This window comes from Macaca thibetana, chromosome 13 (assembly GCF_024542745.1).
Source record: "Macaca thibetana thibetana isolate TM-01 chromosome 13, ASM2454274v1, whole genome shotgun sequence".
Classification (NCBI taxonomy): Eukaryota; Metazoa; Chordata; class Mammalia; order Primates; family Cercopithecidae; genus Macaca; species Macaca thibetana.
The window spans coordinates 48036961-48058841 of NC_065590.1; the positions used below are offsets into that span (position 1 = coordinate 48036961).

The 21881-nt window shown below is 34.4% G+C and overlaps 1 protein-coding gene across 2 annotated transcripts in view; it reads right to left on the minus strand.

The window, feature by feature from the left end:
* LOC126933952 (uncharacterized) overlaps positions 1-21881 on the minus strand; it is a 408012-nt gene that overhangs the window by 55735 nt on the left and 330396 nt on the right. For both annotated transcript variants that reach the window (XR_007718781.1, XM_050754245.1), the window contains one exon: positions 583-662. Coding sequence is in view for 1 of the 2 variants with exons in the window: in XM_050754245.1 (XP_050610202.1) it covers positions 583-627 (45 nt within the window). In the remaining variant the exon portion in view is untranslated. The remainder of the gene's footprint in view (positions 1-582; positions 663-21881) is intronic.

The following is a 21881-nucleotide window of genomic DNA, read 5'->3' on the forward strand; positions in this document are numbered from 1 at the left end:
AGGGCATATTATGTGAAAGAAAAAAAAATACATGAACCACCAACCCCAGAGTGATGAAAAGCAAAATGGGTGAGGAAAAAAATACCCTCAATTGACATAGCTATTTTCATCACATCAAATCAGCCATCTGTTCTTGACATAGTTTATTATCATTAGGAAGATTTTCTCAATTCAGACATGGTGATGAGGAAAGATGAAGAATTAACCAGATAAATAGCCAATTTGGAAAATTCAGGCTGAGACCCTTTTCCTCAATTTCCATCCCCTCCTTTCTCCCTGCTCCATCATCACACTCCAATTATTCCAAGAAAAGCTTCAATGACATGATTAGACATGTTTATGGTGGTGTTTTTCTCTCACTTGTATAGGCATAACAAACTGAACACACTAGGTATCGAATGACACAAAGGTGATCGACATTGTACAAAAAATAATAATTTCCCATTGTCAAAAATGACTGCATAAACTTAGAATGACAGGTGGCTACAGTTAAGGGTGAGGGAATTAAATACTCTGAATTGAAGTATAAAAACGCTGATGTTTTCCTCCCAGAATTTATTCATTAGAAATCCATCAATTTACCTTGGGATAAGAGTGTTTAGAGAAGAAAATTTTCTTTGAAATCATCACGAAGTAATTCCAACAGCTCTGTGTGAGATAATCTGGAAGGAAAAAGTAAATGTTGGAAACCAATAATAAAAAGAAAATATTTAAATCCAATGCTTGATATCAACTTCATAAAGTGAAGTCGGAAATTCACAAAAGTTAAGCTCATACATTTAGGTGAAAAAGTTAAAAGAATACTTGACAAATATCAACACAACTATTTAAAAAATTATTCAAGCTGGTTATTTTATTTACATAATGTCAAAAACAAGTGTGATTCTCCCTCAAATAGTTTACAAATTCATGTTAGATTTATAAGAATCTAATTAACAGATTTTGAATTATACTTGAAAAAATATCTTTTTGATTAAAAACTTAAAAATGTTAAGGGAAGTAACTATTAAATCATGCAGACTCCACAAAACAACTTTCACTCTAACCCCCAGGTTATTTTGTGCATATATATCTGTCTTTGATTACATTCCTGTGGTCTCTTATTCTGATCTTTTATACCTAAATATCTGATTTACAACTAATTGTCAAAAAAGCAACTTTTTATAACTCTTCATTCCTCATCAACTCTTTGAGTCATCATTGTTGCTAGACCTTTTTTTTGTTGATACTCTCTTTTCTTAATTTCATCTTTGTCATGGGATATTAATTATCTTCATAACTCACTTAGTATGCTCTTGGTTTTCTTTGTTGCTCCAACAAAGCTAAATATGGACATAGTCATTCCACCACAGTATTCATCAATTCAACAAATGTCTATTGAGACCCTACTGCAAACCAGGTGCTGTGCTCGCTGCTGGGGGTACAGCAGAGAATCAGGCACACATGATCCTTGCCCTCATGGAGCTTAAGTTTCTAGACTAGAAGTCAACAAACTAAAGCCTCCAGGCCAAATGCAGCTGGTTACCTAGTCTTGTAAATAGATTTTTCTTGGAACACAGCCATGCCAATTCATTTAAATATTGTCTACAGCTGCTTTTGGGATACAATGGCATGGTTAATTAGTTGCGGCAGAGACCTTTAGAACACAAAGCCTGAAATGTTTATTCTCTGGCTCTTTACAGAAAATGTTGGCTAATTCTGGTTGACTCTGATCCACCTTCTACTGTGGCAGCTCTTCAATCTTTATCTTGGAGAGTACATTCTTGATTTCTTGTTGTTTTAATCACTTCTACAAAAATGATTTCATAACCTTTAGTCATAGTCACGATCTCTCTTTTGAACTTCAATCACATATTTCTAATTGCCTATTTAACATTTCCTCCCCTGCACACACACACTGGTGAGTGAACCACCATTATTTCAACATAGCTAAGATTGAATTTATCTTTTTCCCAAAGCCAACTGTGTTCTACCATCAATCTCCCAATCACTAGGACTTAAGATTTTGGAGTTTCTCATTTTCTTCTAACATCTAGGTGAAAAAAAGTTTTAAAACTTTAAATATTCTTTGTATCTATCAACTAATATTTGTCTCTACTGCCACTACCTAGGTTTGAACCTCAAAATCTTACATTTGGATATGGTAATCATCACTCTCCTTATAGTTAATCCATATATCTCCAATGATCTGTCAATCAGTCTCCCTGAGACATCACCTTGTATATGTCATCAAAATCCATAGTAGCTTCCCATTACCAAGATAGGGATTCTCAATCTGTAGCTGGGGCTTTCTTTTGTGGGAATGCTACAAAATGACTTCAAGGGGCCCATAAATCCCATTAAATACACCAAGAATTCCCTGGGGGTTGAATAAATAAGTACCCTGAGAAGATGTATCACTATCTATTTTTCAAATGTACACAGATGTTCTTCCAATAATTAAAAAGTTCAGCCTGGGCAACGTGGTGAAACCCTGTCTCTACAAAAAAATATAAAAACTAGCCAGATGTGGTGGCATGCGCCCACAGTCCCAGCTACTCAGGTGGCTGAGGTGGGAGGATCACTTGAGCCTGGGAGGTTGAGGCTGCAGTGAGCCGAGATCGCATCACTGCCCTCCAGCCTGGGTAACAGAGAGACCTCGTCTCAAAAACAAACAAACAAACAAGCAAAAAACACAAAATACAAGGTTGCTTTTATAAGTTACTATATGGTTTGACTGTGCCCCTACCCAAATCTCATCTTGAACTGTAGTTCCCATAATTCCCACGTGTTGTTGGGGGGACCCGGTAGAAGATAATTGGATCATGGGGTCAGTTTCTCCTATACTGTTCTCATGATAGTGAATAAGTCTCATGAGATCTGATGGTTTTATAACAGGTTTCCCCTTTCGCTTGGCCTCATTCTTTCTTGCCTGCTGCCATGTAAGGTGTAACTTTACTCCTCCTTGCCTTCTGCCATGATTGTGAGGCCTTCCCAGCCATGTGGAACTGTGAGTCCATTAAACTTCTTTTTCTTTATAATTTACCCAGTCTCAGGCATGTCTTTATCAGCAGCATGAGAACAGACTAAAACAGTTACCAATTTCATTGTAACTTTCTTCTCATTCTCTATTTTCCCAAGCAATTGATTCTAAAAGTGCAACTATTTTTTGTCTGTATTTTGTAATCAAATGATCTTCCATTGGCCATTAAATGCCTACTCTACCATGAGGAAGGGTCTGTTAATTTACAAGAAAACTATGGGAGCCTAAAACCTCAGCACTTGGAGGGGAATGTAAAAGGCTTAAAAACTCTTTAAATACAACTATGTCCTTTCCTCTCTCCTTGGATAAGAGCTATGGATTTGGAGGATTTTGTGAGGTACAGGATGACCTTGGAAAAATAGATGGCTGTTTAACTCAGTTTTAGACTTCAAAGAAAAGGAACTTGAGGGCTCCTGGTGGTTTCCACACTGTCTGCCTCTGCTGGTTACAGACCATGAGCATATTAGGGTTCTGGAGAGAAGGTTTAATAAATGATATGCATTTGGCATCCATGTCTTCCCAGGCATATTTCCTGGAAACCCAAAAGAGGTGGTGGAAAAGTGAACGTAAATACAGATGTATGTCAGGGGAAGGAAATTACTAAAATCCATATCCACATTTTTGACCCTTCAGTACCTGTGTCTTTCAGCTTAGCCCTTGTTCCTAGTTGTAGTGTTTTTTTTTTTCTCCCACTATCTCCTTATGTACTATTTGATAAGTGATGGCAGTTCTCCTGTTTCCTGGAATATTATGTCATGGCATCCCTGGAACCCAGTGCAGTGCCATCAACCAGCAAGCAGAGAGCAACTAAAAATTGTGTGTATTGCCATTATCCAGTAGCTGCAGAATAATCATAAAGCTCTTATTTTTCCTCATGTATGAGTCATTTGTCAGGGTGAGTACTCAGGCCAATTTACATATCTCAGAAACATCTCTGACATCACAGAACTTAGAGGGAGGTAAACTGGGAGAAGGGGGAAAGATGTGGCTACAGAATTGTCAGCTAGTAGTTGATTAACTTTGAGCTAGGTAATTTCTCAGAATTTTAGTCCCCTCTGTGGTAACTTGGAATAATATCTACCACCTCATTGCAGTTATAATAACTAAAGGAAATAAAATATAAAAGGATTTGGCATGGTACCTGATACATAGTTGGCAACCCAACAGTTGTTCTTAGAGGAGGGAAGAAGAGAAGGGGGTATGGATCTAAAATGATGCCTGTTATATATATTCCACTTGGTTTAGTATATGTCTGAATTACATTTGGCTTGGGATTACATTCCAAGGATATCCATAGTAGGGGAGGTTGCTCTGACACAGTCAAAGAGAATTATTGGGTCTGGGAGTGATTAACTAGGAATGAATTAACATTTATGGTGCTCCTATTACATAGCCAATTTAGTGGGCATCTTACATATTTTTTTTTATTTCATGCTTACATCTGTTCTGACACAAATATTAATTTTTGTGTGTGTTTCTGATCATAAGAAGAATATGGCCAGAAAAGGTTTGAAACATTGCTTGCGTCCACAGTTACTTATCAGCAGAGGGAAGACTTGAAATCAGTTCTAGGTGACTCTAGAGTTTTTCCACTCTTTCTCAATCACCAGGATGTCTCCTCTAATAATTTTTTATGTCTTATCAAGTCACTCATCAATTTTCATGAAGACCACTGCCTAACTAGGGTATGTATTATTATCTTTTTCTTCATTCCAACAAATTTCATTTTATTAATTAAAAAGGTAGCAAATGTTTACAAAGGTTAAGTCCACATATTTGGAATGATAATTTTTGGAATGTCTAAAAGAACAAGGACTATACTAAGAGCAAGTGTGGCACTTATTCTCAGACACTTTAGTAGTCACCCAACTACCTAGCATGAATACGGGAGCTTGGCCCATCATGGGAGCCAGGACTGCTACAGTTGGCTTTGTGCCTTTGGCCTCATTCTTTGAGTCTGTCAGAAATATAACTTTGATTTCTAGAAAGTCCAATTTCTTCTCCTCACTTGCTATCGTAGATAATTGGAAGAAATTGTTTATAGCCAGGACTTGCAGGGTGCAGCTCTCAAAAACTGACTTATATATAAGTAAATAGTAGCAAAATAAGGATAAAATGATGACATTCTTCAAGTAACAGATTTAGGTTATTGAAAATGATTATTTCTGTTTGCCTGCAACTGTAAAAAATCGGTTTCAGATCATAGCTTTTCTTTTATATAGTAAATGATGAATGACCATTTAAACATTGACCCATCTACTAACCAAGATGTTAAAAAATAAATAAAAACTTACTGTGCTAAAAGGGAATTTGAAGACTAAAATCACCTGATTTTTCAACTTACTGATTACATCATGGGGACATTCATTTGTCTTTACTTCAACTCTGGAATTGCATAAAATATATTTTCCCAACCAAGAAAATCCAGCCCTTTAGCTTCTGCATATTATATTTTTTCTGAATTCTGTAAATATGTTTTTCATCCAAGTTAGTATACCCTTTTAGACTTTGGAAATTGTGATGTCAAATCTAACTACTTGAATTAGTTTGTTCTCACGTTGCTATGAAGAAATACCTGACTGGGTAATTTATAAAGGAAAGAGGTTTAATTGACTTACAGTTCCTCATGGCTAGGGAGGCCTCAGGAAACTTACAATCATGGCAGATGGCATCTCTTCACAGTATAGCAGGAGAGAGAATGAGTGCCCAGTGAAGGCGGAAGCCCCTTGTATAATCATCAGATCTCATGAGAACTAACTCACTATCACAAGAACAAGATGGGGAAACTGCCCCCATGCTTCAATTATCTCTACCTGGTCCCTCCCACCACATGTGGGGATTATAGGAAATACAATTCAAGATGAGATTTGTGTGGGGACACAGCCAAACCATATCAGTACCTATTAAAAGCACTCACAAAAGTAGGAATATTCTTCTTTGAATATGTATTTTGCCAAAAGAACATATAAGAATTATATTTGCTTGCAAGGGTGAGGATGGAATGGGCATGAGAAGAGTCAAAGCAAAGAGGAAAGACATAATAGCACTGAGTAAGAAAAAAAACCTATTTTTGTAAGCATTTATTATTGTTTTTGTATTATTTTTTACTCTTTACAAAAATAGAACGTGTTCAGTTTTTACTTAACTTCAACAACACTAGAAATATACTGCCTTACTGCTAAAATATTCAAAAGAGAGAAAATAAAAGAGAGGGGAAATGAAGGAAAGTAAATAATTTTTCTGGCATCACAGGAAAAAGAGAACTTGACTTAAAATTTTTCACTGAGTACCATTTGCTTATTTGCAATAAGTAATTCTTTTGAAAAAAAAATTCTAAATTCAACCAATTCAGTATTTTTCTTCCTTAGGTTCAAGTGCTATGAGATAGATATTTTAGTTTTAGAAAAGAGTTACTAGCCACCACCCCTCTCCTTTCCAGAGCAGCAAAAATTCTGCCAAATTCATTATTTTCCCCCATTAGCCTATGGTCCTTAAATGAATTTCCAAAGAGTTAGATAAATACCATTGGGTAATTAATGACAACTTTTACTCCCTATTGACTTCTTTATTTTTATTTTTGAGACAAGGTTTCACTTTGTCACCCAGGCTGGAGTGCAGTGGAGCGATCTTGGCTTACTGAAGCCTCGACTTCCTGGGCTCAATGATCCTCCCACCTGAGCCTCCCATGTAGCTGGGACTACAGGCTTGTGTTACTCCACCCAGCTCATTTTTTCATTTTTTTTTTTTTTTTTTTGTAGAGATGGAGTTTCACCACATTGTGCAGGCTGGTCTCAAACTTTTGGACTCAAGCAATCCTCCCACCTTTGCTTCTCAAAGTGCTGATATTACAGGCATGAGCCATCACTCTTGACCTGACTTTATTTCTTAAATAAGAATGCAAATCTATATCCCTATCTAGGTATTAAAAGATGGTAGAGCTAAACTAAACATTACACCCAAAGAAAACTGATTTATCTTCATTTTTAGATGCATGCATTTATCAGACTACAATCACCTCTGTTTATTTCTACAACAGCATGAATTCCAAAGGGCAACTAAAATGTTTGAAGAAAAGGCAATTAAAGGACCTATGGAAACTCTCTCCAGTATGGATGGATTATATTTTGGGTTTTTAGCTAATATTCTATCTAATACTGGGTTTAATTTACCTAATATCCACAGCTTCAAATCAAAGTTGAAAAATTCACTTGTTAGTCGCATTTACATAACTGCTATAAAAACTGACCATTAGCTAGGTGTCATAAAACCTTTCTCCTTTCTTATTGATAACTGGGGTAATAAATTACTTAAGCTTAGATATCTCTCTCTCTCTACCTCTCTTTCTCTCTCTTTCTCTCTCTCTCTCTCTCTCACACACACACACACACACACACACACACATCCCTTTGTGTTATATGATTCTTCTACTAAGAGCAGTGAGTGTATCCAACTCTGATAATTAAGTGTACCACACGTGGATCGCATCTAAACTTCTGAGTATTTATTCATCAGGATGAATAAAATACATATCACCTGGACAGTACTGGATCTCAATTTTTCAGTGTAGATATGTTTCTTGAAATTCCACCTTCTAATAAGATGTAAAGAATTTGGCCTGACTCTTTTATATTACATTTAAGTGTATTTGGAAACTCTAAATTAAACGAAGTAAAGCAAGTGTTTTTTTTCTACTGAGCTTCTCAGAGAAATGTATATATTTTGTGTAAATTCCTAATAGAAATAATATGTTAATTTATTTTTAAAAGCATGCAGAAAAGCACAGGAATCATGTTTAAAATTATGTAAATCCCACCACTCTAAACTAGCCATCCTTAACTGTAATGGGACATCATTCTTATATGTTTATTTGCATATAAACATATTGAAATACATAATAGTTTCCTATTGCTGCTGTAACAAATCACCACAAATTAAATGACTTAAAACAACACAAAATATTATTTTATAGTTCTGTAGGCTATAAATCCCAGGGGACTAAAACCAAGATGTCAGCTTCCTTTCTGGAAGCTTTAGGGGAGAAATTAGTACTTTCGGCTGTACACCTTCCTAACTTTGTGGCCACTTTTGACCTTAAAGCCAGTGAGGGTAGTTCAGACCTTCTCAGGTTGCATCACTCTAACTGTTTGCTTCCTCTTCCATTTTTAAGGACTCTTGTGATTATATTGGGCCTGAGCAGGCAGTCCAGAATATCTAACTTAAAGTTAGCTGAGTAGCAGCAACTATAATTCTATTTACAACCTTAATTCCCATTTGCCATGTATTATAACTTATTTATAGATTCTGGAGTTGACAATGTGACATCTTTGGGGATACATTAGTCTGTTTACAACAAAAGATACATATTTATATGTATATATACATGCACATGTACACACAGATATATAAAATCATTTTATTAAAATAAGATGCTAATCTACATGCTCTTTTAATTAAAAAACTACTGAATTAGTTGTATATGTTGGTGCAAACGTCATTGCAGGTTTTGTCATTAAAGTAATGGCAAAACCTGCAATGACGTTTGCACCAATCTTTATAATTAAATCGCGTGGACAAACTGAAGAATTTTCTTAATACTAAATAAATATTTTTCATGTTGTATTATAAGTTTAAAAATATATATCTAAGTCTAAAAATAAAATGTCATCAAAATAATAGGTGTTTGAAGTTATGTTTTAGAATGAGATCCAAATTTAGAAAGGGTTGACTTCCCCTTAGAAATAGACCAAAAAAAAAAAAAAATTCCTACTGTCATTGTATTATTTTTACATCATCAAGGTATATAGCATTTAAACTTAGCCTTCAAAACAGAATTTCCGATATTAGCTGAGGATTGTATTTACCTAAACAGTCACTTCCAATTATTTCTCCATTCTTGAGATATTTATTTTGGTTCTTCTCTTTGTTGTCCGGTACTCACTTTCATAAATTTCTTCATTTCAAGATGGGTTCATAGATGTACTTCCCAAGTTCTTGTGTGCTTAAGAATATCTAGTTTTAGTTTTTATATCTGAGTTATGAGCATCTTGGGTCATACTTTTTAAATAGCAAGACTTTGTAGACATTGTTCTACAGTCTTCTGAAACTAAGTGTTGCTTGGTGAGATCTTAGGCTGGCCTCATTTTTTTAACGTGATAGTTTACTTGATTTTATTGTGTACAGAAATGACTAAAATAAAATCTTTTTAAAAAAAATTACTAGAAGTTTAATATTTTAAACAGGCTAAATTTTTGTCAGTTTTTTTTTTCCCCTGGAACATCATATCTTAATCAGTTATTTTGCTTAATTTCAGGGAAATTTTCCACTTTTACATTGTGAAATTCTTCTGGATGTTCTAAAAGTTTTCTATTATTGGATGCCCACTATAAATTATATTATATCATCTTTATTTCTGTGTAGTACATTATTTCTCATTGCTTTTATTGCTGTCTTTTCTTTCTGCACTTATTGTGAGTATCTGAAGATGTCTCTATGCCAGACATTGTATACAGCTGTGTTTATAGACCTGCAGGTTGAGTTTCTGGAAATGGGAAGGCTAAATTGAAGTGACTGATATCAGGGCTTGATTGTATAGTATCTTTGAACCTGTGTTCCCACATCAACACTGACAATCTAAATTATTTTCAGTTCTTAATAGTTTTACAGCAATTTTACGTATATTATCTCATTTAACCTTCACACAGTTCTGAGAGGTAGACAGGGAAATAGTATTCTCACTTTCTGATGTGTATAAGTGATCAGCTGAATCACTCTTTTACAATTAGAATATTAGATAATGTCAATATAAAACAAATTGTTCTTAAACGAATCCAATCTTTTTCTTCCTTGCCTATCTTCATGATAAAGAAAAAGCAACTCCTAATTTTCACTTCCACTCTTTCTGACTGCAATGAAAAATTCTGCTGCGGAGGTACATTTGGGGAAAGTTTTTGCTTCTCTATTAAAAGCAATGGGCAATGCTGGCATCTCAGTCTCCTTCCTTCTTCCTCAGTTTGACATGTACGCAATGTCAAGAGATGAGGCAGTAATTGTGGACTCATCAGGAAAAGGGCAAGAAAAATTCAACTGATATTAGCTCCAACATGATTGAGTCATGGAACTAATGTCATCAGCTGCCTGCCTATCTCTGAACTCCTTATTACATGAGAAAAAGAAGTGTCTCTTTGCCTAAGTCATATAAATAGTATTTTATGTTACTTGCCACAAAAGCATTCCTAATACTATCAACTGATAATAATGTCAATGCAAGGAAATGATGATTTAAGCTCCAAATCATTATACATTTATCTTAAATTCATATAATATAGAAATAGTCTAGGTGTGGTGACTGACACCTATAATCCCAGCACTTTGGGAGGATCTCTTGACGCCAGGAGTTCAAGTTTAGCTGGAGCAACATAGCAAGACCCCGTGTCTGCAAAAAAATTACATTACAAAAATGGGCTGGATGCAGTGGCTCACGCCTGTAATCCCAGCACTTTGGGAGGCTGAGGCGGGTGGATCACGGGGTCAGTAGATCAAGATCATCCTGGCTAACAAGGTGAAACCCCATCTCTACTAAAAATACAAAAAATTAGCCGGGCATGGTGGCGAGCGCCTGTAGTCCCAGCTACTCGGGAGGCTGAGGCAGGCGAATGATGCGAACCCAGAAGGCAGAGGTTGCAGTGAGCCAAGTTCGCGCCACTGCACTGCAGCCTCGGGGACAGAGCAAGACTCTGTCTCAAAAAAAAAAAAAAAAAAAAAAAAGCTGAGTATGGTGGCAGGTGCCTATAATCCTAGCTTCTCAGAAGGCTGAAGAGGGACAGGGGGTCAAATCTGCAGTGAGCTTTGATGATGACGCTACACTCCAGCCCGGTCAACAGAGCGAGACCTTATCACTAGAAAAAGAAATTGTTTAAATATAATAACAATCCTTTATTTCCCTGATAAATGGGAAGATTAAGTTCTTTCCTTCTTCCCACCATTGGGGACTAGGACGTCACCTAGGAAGAAAAAATATTTAGCATTTTAACTCATTGGGCAAGTATTCAAAATAAATTGTTCCAAGAAGCAAAGTTAATTTATGCCAGTTGAATAGAAAATAACATTAGTTTAATTCATTGTGTTTCCAAGTAACCTGGAAGAATAACAATGACTAAAAATTTTGTGTGTATGAATCTAAATATTTTTCCTGATTTGAAAGACTGTGCTAGACACTGAATGATTATTTTCATTTACATGGTATAAGCAATTCACTTTCTCATACATCTTAAAAGTCTACCTACACAAGATAAGAATTATGCTGTTTTATATTAAAATTGATATAATTTCATGAATCATTTTTATTGACTGATGATTTATAAACTATTCTCCTGGAAAACCTCATTATTTTTTGAAGCCTCTACTACTTTCCAAAAAAACTTCCAACTTAATATGTATCCTACCATGTCGTGCCAATTTACAAGTTATGGGAGATCTGGGCAAATATTTTAATTGATTTTGAATTGTGCAGTTTGTCTCAGAACTACATAAACATTAAATAATTCAGAGACTAAATGAAACCTTATAATGCAGCACACCAAAGTTGTTTAAGCAAGATTTTTTCCCCCAATAATCAGATAATTATACATAACTAGTCATCATTACTTGAAACAAATTATGTTCTGTTGAAGCATGAAAGAGGTTTCCTGGCATTATTTTGAGTTCAACTAATCTTACTGACAATAGGTGTCTGTCTGCAAAACCTGTTTATTGGTGTTATGGTTTGGTTATATAGCATTGTGTATTGCTGCTCTGTAGTAAGCCCCTCTTAATCATATCATTTTTCAAATAAATATTGTATCTTTTACTTTGAAAAATCACAGGTTCAGTAAACTTGGCAAATGTGTGTATATTTTGAATACAGAATGCTTTGTCCTTTATTCATTGTAGATTATCTGTAATAATACACTGCTCCATGAGACAGCAGACTAGTGAAGAAAAAAAGGCGAGCAGTTATTTGCTGTGCATTTAAGTGCTTAAACAGAGGAGTTACTCTGCTTTCAGACATTCTTGCTTGATGAATTCACTGGAGGCAAATGGTTTAGAGTGCTGTGTCATGCCAATCAAGGGCATTAGCATCATTTGTGCAGTGGGAAAGCTTGTGTTTGGAGGAGGAGGGATTCTTTGGCTCTGTCTATACAGATTAAGTAAAATGGAAAACCAAGGCATTTATCCAACTAATTCTGGCAAAAAGAAAAAAAGTGAGGTCAATTATTCAAAGCAGCTATAGATGGTAATGGAGTTCAGTGGATAAGTAGTACTCCACTGTCCTCCCATTTTCTGCAACTGAAATTGTTTTTATGTTTGTGTTGAGTGGAAGAGCACACTAGGAATTCCCTTATGAAGCATCATTTAGTGAGTGGCCAAAATTAAAGGCACAGCAAACTCTTCATTACCTCATTGTTTAAAGGACTTATATATAGGCAGGATAATAATAAATCTCCTACTTCCACATAAGAGTGTACACTGAAAAGATTAATATCATTTGACCACTTAACTTTTAAAAAATGATACTCTGAATGTATAAGCTAAATTACTATGAGTTTGAGCATAAGTTATTAGACATTAGTATTATTGACTCTAATAAAACCAAGATATACTGTGTTCAAACCATAGGGACAATAGTGTTTTGATATTTTTGTTTGTTGGGTTGGTTTTTTTTGAGTAATGGGAAGTTCCTACTTCCAAGTTTAAAATATTGTGATAATTGTGATAATTCTATACTTTGAAAATTAAACCATTATGTCAGAGGTGTTTGAACCAGAGCAACTCCATCTTGAATAGGAGCTAGGTAAAATAAGGCTGAAACCTACTAGGCTGCATTCCCAGACAGTTAGGCATTGTCAGGATGTGGGATGAGACAGGAAGTCCGCACAAGGTACAGGTCATAAAGACCTTACTGCAAAACAAGTTGCAGTAAAGAACCCAGCCCAAACCCACCCAAACCAAGATGGCCACAAGAGTGACCTCTGGTCATCCTCACTTCCACACGCCCACCAACACCATGACAGTTTACGGATGCCATGGCAATGTCAGAAGTTACCCTATGGTCTAAAAAGGGGAGGCATGAATAACCCATGCCTTGTTTAGCATATCATCAAGAAATAACCATAAATATGGGCAACCAGGAGCCCTATGGGCTGCTCCTTTACTTTCTTAATAAACTTGCTTTCACTTTACTCTGTGAACTCACCCTGAATTCTTTCTTGCGTGAGATACAAGAACCCTCTCTTGGGGTCTGGATTTGGGCACCTTTCCGGTAACAATTATGCCACAAGAAAAACTGGGCAGATAAAATATAATAAATTTAAATAAAACTTCATAAGGGAATCTTATAGTAACTTTAATCATTCAATACACATTCATTAAACAGCTTTAGGTAAATATTTTTCTTTTATATCATCTTCTAAATGTTATAAAGCACTCTTATTGGATAACTGCTTTCTTTCCCCAGCACCAGTGATTAAAGTCTGTTCTTTCCCTTCTAATTTTCAAGCCAATAAATTAAGTTAGCCTCTATATGTAAACCTTGTTTATTAATTATTTCCTCTGGAAAAAAATTCCACATCATTCTGCTAGATTTCAGTGTAAACTTTTTCTTCTGTTCCATTAATCTATTTGTCTATCCTTATGGCAATATCACCTACCTTAATTTTTAGTTTATTATAAATTTTAATGACTGAAAAGGAAAGACCCCTCACTTTGTTTGTCTTTTTAAGGTGTATCTATTATTTTAGAATTAGCTTGCAAGTTAAAAAAAAAAAAGTAGGAATTTTAAGTAGAATAATTTGACTCATTCTAAGTATGTACTGTTCTGTTATAAATCACTCTAAACTTAATGACATAAAAGAATCATTTTATTTATTGTATTTCACAGTTCTGGGGTTTAACTGAGATCAATTAGGCAGTTGTTTCTTGATGGTCTCTCATGTGGCTCTTGTCTGATGATGGCCATTTGTTCACATATCTGGAAGTGAAAGCTGATGTCAGCTGGAACTTCAGTAAGGGCTGTTCTTCAAAACTACTCCTCATATCCTACCCATGTGATTTCTCTACTTTCTCATGACAATGAGATCAGATTTCCGGAACAAATAAGAGTCCCAAGAGGACCAGGCAGAAGTCACATCAATAGTTATGACCTAGCCTTAGTATCAAATATTATTGTTTCTACCATAGCTCATCAAATTCAAGGGGATGAACATAGACACACACATTCCCAACTTTCCATCATAGGAACATCAGTAATACATTGTAGGAAGAGTATATGAGAAAAAGAAAATCTGGCTATATCCATGTTAGAAAAAAATCATCTGCCACAATTCTGTAAATCAATTTAGGAAAAATTAGCATCTTTATACTATTGAATTTTCCTATCCATGAACATGGTATAATTCTGTTTATTTAGATTTTCTTATTTTCTTTCAATAAAGCTTTATTTTTCCACAAATAGCATATGCACGTTTTGTTATAATTATTACTAGGCACCTTATTTTTTTATGTCATGGTAAAGATTATCTGTTTTAAAATGTGTTTTTCAACATTACTTATTTGTATATAGCAAATTAGTGATTTTATGTGTTGATTTTGTATTCAACACACCTGCTTTACCATCTAATTTATTCTAATAAATTATATTGCTATTGAATTTTCTACATAGTCTTTTCATCTGTGACTAATAATTCCTTTTTTCTTTCTATTATACTTATTTAATAGGCACATATAGTATCTATCCTGTCTCAGACACTATTTTTTTTTTTTTTTTTTTTAGTGATTCCACTTTTATTTTTATTGGTGTATTTTCTGTTTGTTTTCTTCAACTTTTATTTTAAGTTCCAGGGTACATGTGCAGGATGTGCTGGTTTGTTACACAGGTAAATGTGTGCTATGGTGGTTTGCTACACAGATCAACGCCTCACCTAGTTATTAAACCCAGCATCTATTCGCTATTATTTCTGATGCTCTCCCTTTCCCAAACTCCCTGACAGGTTCCAGTGTGTGTTGTTTCTCCCCGATGTCAGACACTATTTTGAGCACTTACAAATATTAACTCATTTAACATTAATAACCTCCCATCAGGTAGGTATTATTATTTCCACTTTGGAAACTGAAGCGCATATAGAATAAAATACTTAGCTACTAAGCTTGTTAAGCTTGTTCATTACTTAATTTGTAAGCAATAGAGAAATGATTTAAGTCCAGAAGTCTGGTCCAACCCTTAAATGTTACATCATGTAGCCTCTCCTATACCTTTTCTTTATTTTTCTTCCGTTACTGCACTAGCTAAGACCCACAATATAATGTCAGAAAGAATTGCTGATGCAGACACCCTTGTGATTTTTATGATGTTAAAGCCAACCCTTTCACCATTCTACTGTAAAGTACTAGGTTTTGTAGGTTACTATTTATCAGTTTAATACAATTTCCCTTTCTTTTTACTTTATTAAGTGCTTTTTTTCTTATGTTTTCTTTCTTTAAAAAATATGAATGGTTGTTTAATTTACTGAAGGCTTTTACTTCCTCTATTAATATAATCATGCCATCTTTTTTTCCCATATATCTCTTAAGTTGGTAAACCAAATTATGTGATTTTTCTAATGTTTAATCAATCTTCCCCATGAAAAGAATTTCATTTTGTTACACATTTCTAGATGTCAGGGTTCCAATATTTTGATTAGAAATTTTGAATTTTAGCTCAAAATGAAATTTGCATATACATTTTTTCATATTATGTTTAAAGTTGACTAAAACAGAATTTTAAAGTATTGACATTTTTCAAGTTATCTTTCTAAAAATTTCATTTGAATTTCACAGTGATAAGAGAAAGTGGTCTGTATGACACAAATTCTTGAATATACATTAATGTTTGGATACTTGCTTTATAGCAAAATATTTTCAATTTTCACAAATATTCTCCATGTACTTGAAAATAAAAAATGTCATTTTGAAAAACCTAATGAAATAATGGATTCAGACAATGGTCATCATGGATGACACTATTAAGAGAAAGGTTGATGGAGAATTTATTTATTTATTTTTTACCTTTTCTTTTCTTTTTTAAAGAGATGGTATCTCACTATGTTGTCCTGGCTGGATTCAAACTCTTGAGTTCAAGTGATCCTCCTGCCTCAGCCCCCCAAGAAGTTAGGACTTCAAGTGCAACACCACACCCAGCTTGATGGAGAACTTAAGAGTGAAGGGATCAGGCAATGACCAAATGAACCAAATGATCAATCTTTGCATTACAAACAGAGGGACAAACAAGTGTGGTGTCATCTGGTTGTGATGTAATATTAAGTACTCCCCCCAACCAAGACTCCTAACTTGAAAGGGAATTTAATCAAGTTCAGGGTTAAATTCCATTTATAGAGAATACAGGAGATAAATGAGTGAGTTAATTAACACCACAGTGAAGCAATCAGACAAATCAAGAATGTGAGACATTTTTTAGAACTGACCCAAGTTCTTCAACCAGTCAGTGGCCTGATGAAAAAAGGGAAGAAGTAAAGAGGAAGGCAATTGTTTGGATTGTATTTCCAATAAACCAAGTGTAAAATATGTTTAAACAATCATGACCATTTTCATATGGTATGAATTGAATTCTGGATAATACCAATAAATCATTTATAATTTTATCAGGCAAAATTTTGGTTTCAGGTATGTACAAACAAGTCCGTGTTTTTTTAGAGATTCTTGCAGAATTATGTGGTGATGATACACATTTGAGATTGAGCTTTACATTTTGAAAAAGAAAAGAAAAATATGAATCTTGTTCTTTATATGTTCATTAGATCAAGCTTGTAAATTGCCTTTTAATTTCATCTTTTTTTTTTTTTTTTTTTTGAGACAAGGTCTCACTCTGTTGCCCAGGCTGGAGCGTAGTGACACAAACATGGCTCACTGCAGCCTCTATATGCTGTGTTCAAGTAATCCTCCTATGTCAGCCACCCAAGTAGCTGAGACTACGGGCGCGTACCACCATGACTGGCTAATTTTAAAAAAATTTTTCGTAGAGACAAAGTCTCACTATGTTGCCCAGGCTGATCTTGAACTCATGAGCTCAAGTGATCCTCCTGCCTCGGTCTCTCAGTGTTAGTATTACAGACATGAACTACTACTACACCTGGTTTAATTCCAAATCTTACTGATTTATTTGTCTCAGTTAGTGAAAAGCATTGTTAAAATGTTTCAATATGATAATAAATTTATTTATTCTTGTGTTTGTCTTCATTTTTGCCTTATCAATTTTAGAGGAAAAGATTTTGCTTTATATGTTTTAGGAGACAAACATTTTAAAATGTTACATTTTCCATGCTAATTGAATCATTTATTATTACACAGTTACCTTTTAAATCTGAGTAATCTTTTTTAGCTTAATGTCTAGTTTGTCTGTTAATCAAGCTGTAGTAGCATCTTTTTTCTTTTCTGTTTTTGGAAAGTATTTGAGGAGATACCTTTCCCCATCCTTTCATATTCAACCTATTTACACTTTTTTGTGTTATACATGTTTATTTGTCATTTACTGGATTATTTAATCATTTACATTTCTTATAATTGCTGATATATTTAGGTTTAGTTCTACCTTATTTCAAGCTGAAATTTGTCCTACCTTTTCTATACTTGTTTTTGCTTTTTTCTTTCTTTTGAATTAACTGAATATGTTTTCTCATTCTTTTTTTTCTTTTTACTTAACACTCTTTCATTTCTCTTAGTGACTACTCTAGGAATCTTAACATTCAGGCTAACTTATGAAATTGTAAAGCTAATCATTATCTTCACCCTCCTGAACAAATCAATGATGTTAGAACACTGTAACTCTAATAATATTTTTCCTTTAAGCACTATTGCTTTATGTATTTTTATCTTACTTTTTTCTTTCATAAACATAGATGTGGCAATTATTGTTTTATGTAGTCAATGTTGGTTTTGATTACAAACATATTTATTACTTTCTTTATTCATCATTCTTCCTTGCATCTCAGACTTCTTAGATGAAAATGTCTTTATTTCCCCCTTATTCTTAACAAAATATTTGTGGAATATTGAATTCTAGATTCAACAATTATTTTCTTTCTATACTCTAAAAATTTTACTCTATTCTCTTTGTCTTCTATTGCCACTAGTAAGTCAACTGTTATTTTAATCATCATGCTTAGACAGTTTGTCTTTTCTGTCTGATTTTAAAATCATCTCTTTGTCTTTGGTGATATCAATTTTCCTTGTTGTATATTTAAATGTGGATGGTTAAATTTATCCTACTTGTTTTTTTAATCTGAGGATGGATGTTGTTAATTAATACTTTTAAATTGTCAGTCATTTTATCTTCAAATGCTGCTTCCCTCTTCTCTTATGAAAATTCCAAGTACATACATGCCTTAGATTTTTTCAATCTATCCTCCACATCTATTAACAACTCTGCCATGTTTCCTATGTCTTTGTCTCTCTATACTGCATTTCAGATAATTTCTTCAGAAACATAATCCAGGTTATGAATTCTCTTTTTATCTATATCTAATCTGATCTGGAACGTTGGTATTAAGTTTTTAATTTCAATTATTATAGTGTCTCTTCCATTGATCTCTTTGGTCATTTTTATACTTGCTTGGTCATTTTTATGGTGACTCCTCTTTTTTACTCATTTGTATCCCCTATTTTAATTCATTAGGTATGCTAAACCTCTTTACCCCATATTCTTTTTAAATATGTTTCTAATGTAGGAAGTTTGGGGCTCACATTATTCTTGCTCATGTTTTTTACTGCTTTGTTTGTATGTTTTGTGATTGAACTTGAATTCGTATTCTTTAGTACTTTGTTGAGGCAAATTTACCGAGGCTTAGATTGAAAAGAGGTTCCTTTAGATAGGATTTGCATTTGCTTCTGCTACGTGCCTGGAGAGCCTATTGATTCAGCATCATTTTAATTAAATGCATGTTTTAGTTTTATTTGAGCACACGCACATGCTGTGGACTCAATCTGCAAATCCAGACAGTGAAGACTGGCTTGTAGTACGAATTTCTGGAGAAGAGTTTTTTCTTCTGGTCAAGGTTGGAGAAGAGCAATTTGTCTTGCTGATCCCTTAGGGGAAGGTGACATTTCTATTTACATTGAGAGGATGGCTGTTTGGGGTCCCAGATCTATGTAGATGGTTACCTATGAGATGTCATTTCCTTCCCTTGTGGGTACTAGTCCTCCATCTCCTGTGACCCGTGAAGATGTGAAAAGAAAACTCAAGTTCATCTTGGTTTGATGAGTACGCTAAGAACACCAGTCATACTCACTGTTTTGCTTGGCTCTCTGGATTTGTACTTTCACTTAGTTTTTGACCTCTGCAAACTCCTAACTTTCTTACCATATCATTGATATACCTAAAAATATGTATTTTTATATTAAACCAGTATTTTTAGTTGCTTTTCATAAGACAGATAATTTCTGTTAAATTGCTAGAAAAATAGTCTCAATAATCCTATACCACCTCTGTCTGAGTGAATAAAAGAAATAACTGAAAGAAATATTTTAAAAGAGAGAATCATGTACCTGGGTTTATGCTAACCACATTACTCACAACTGCCAGAATGCAATGCGGCCACAGTGGTTTTAGTGGTAAGAGAAAGTAAGTGTAAATACCATAACATTTTCAGAAGGTTCATACAAACTTGACATGTAGCACACATTAACCTAAAAGGAGACACTCCAATTCACCAGGTAGTTCTAAGAATGCTAGTCTGGAGATCAGAAGTGGTGGTTGTTTAGCGGTCTCAGTGAAAGAAACTGAAGGTGGGAGGCTGATGTGAAGTCAGACTTAGTGGGCATGGCTTTGGGATTGGCTGTCCAGAGGTCCAACTTCTAAACTCACCTCTGCCATTAGTGGTTTGTGGGAAGTTGGGCAAGTTGCCTTTCCTCTCTGGGTTTAATTTTACTTATCTGTAAACTGACTATGCCGTTAACACATGAGGCAAAAATCTGTGGCCTCTTAGCCCTCAATTATTCCTTTACAGTTCCTCTAAGGGCAGCACAGTTCTTCTAGTAATACGCTCCTGTCTCCTCATGTTTAAAGGGTCATTACTTCGTGATTCTAAAATGTTTTATAAGATAGTAAGAGTCAGCTAACTCAGATTCTACTGGAACAATGGAAGAAAGAAGCTCAGATGACCCTATGTAAGTGTTATTTATGAATGATGGGTACTCAAAAGATTTTTAAATGTAAGATATCATAAATCATATCTTTGTGACAAATTGTTTTCATGCCTCAAACTCCAGGTATTTTTTTTTTAATTGTTGTTGTTCTGTTATTTCATTATTAGCTGTATTGTAAAACTAATGAAATTCAAGCTTTAGGTTCCTGGATTTAAGCATCTTCCTTCCAAAGACCTTTTTCCTCTCATTTTAAATAAACATTCACTTTTGTGTTTAATGTTTTAAATATAATTTTATATATTGTTTAAAAATGAGTTTCCCACATTGTATACATTTCAGGGTCCACAAAACCTAAATCTGCCCAGTCTAATACTTTATCGGATAAAAATTACATATTTCTTCCTCATTTGGTTTATCACTTTTCCAGCTTTCATTAAACAACAACAAAAGACAAAACAAAGACAAGATACTATTGATTCAGGTGTACGTATACAGAAACATGTTTCAACGCAGCTCTGGCCTATTAAAATCGGAGGGCAGTTTGATGGTTATGCAAAAGCTCGTTCATGATTCATTGCCTTCCAAAGCTCAAACTTTCACTCTTTTTTAAGCCTAGATCTTTGGAAAAAATAACGGGTCCCAGTAGTCATTGCAATGTTTTGAGACTGCAAGTTGTGATAGTGCTAGTAAAAAAAAAATACATGTAATATTTTATTTTCCAATTTTGAGGGAACAATTCTACCAGCCTCACATAGTATCTTAGAGTTGCAAAAGCATTTATGAACAGTTGAATTTGGAAAAGGAAGATTTATTCAATTGCTTCATGTAGTTTGAGAACTAAGATAACATGAGCAATTGTTAACTTCAAAATATTCTATTCTGTTTGTATTGTTTTTACATTAAAATTATACTCTCGTATATATACACATATTGACTATGGCTGGCCATTTCTAGGAATTTGGGTATTTTTGTCAAAGGAAAGCAGCCTATTTTAAGATTTTATTTTACATATTTTATTTTTATTTTGAGGGGAATCCAAATATCTACATCATGAACTTAAATTCCTATAGCTGCCAGAACTGACAGAGAATTAGCAAGGCAGAGCCAAGTTCACGCAAGACTGTCTACGGCGCTCTTATAGCTAAAGACAAACCAAAATATTGACTAGTTCTTCTCAAAACAGCATGTATAAGTTGTGGCTGAAATAAGCCTGATGTAAGAAAGAATACAGATGGCAGTATAATCATAGGCTGGGTCTACAAGATGCCAAACAACCCATTCAAAAGTGAAAAACTCAGTCGATCAGTTGGTGGTTTTGTCTACATGCCACCAAGCAACAGGCTTGACTGATTTCTTCACAAAATTGACTGAGCTTTTGACTATACTTGAGCAGATGTTTTATCACTATGTATATTCAGTCTTAGTTGTCAAATCTATAACTCAAGTAAAGTAAGTTCTCCTACAAATGACGAATTCCTTTCCTCCATCAAAACAACCTGAAACTGTTAAACAAAGCTCATCTGCAGTTTTAAAATCATCTTAGAACCTAGTTCAATGCATGTGTTTCATACAGTATAGAGTATTCCAGACAAGAAATAGAATCTCCCAACTTACATGCCTTGCTTTAGTATTTCATTAATTCATTTGGTATCCTGGCTACTCAAATATTCATTGAAAAGTAACTAAAATC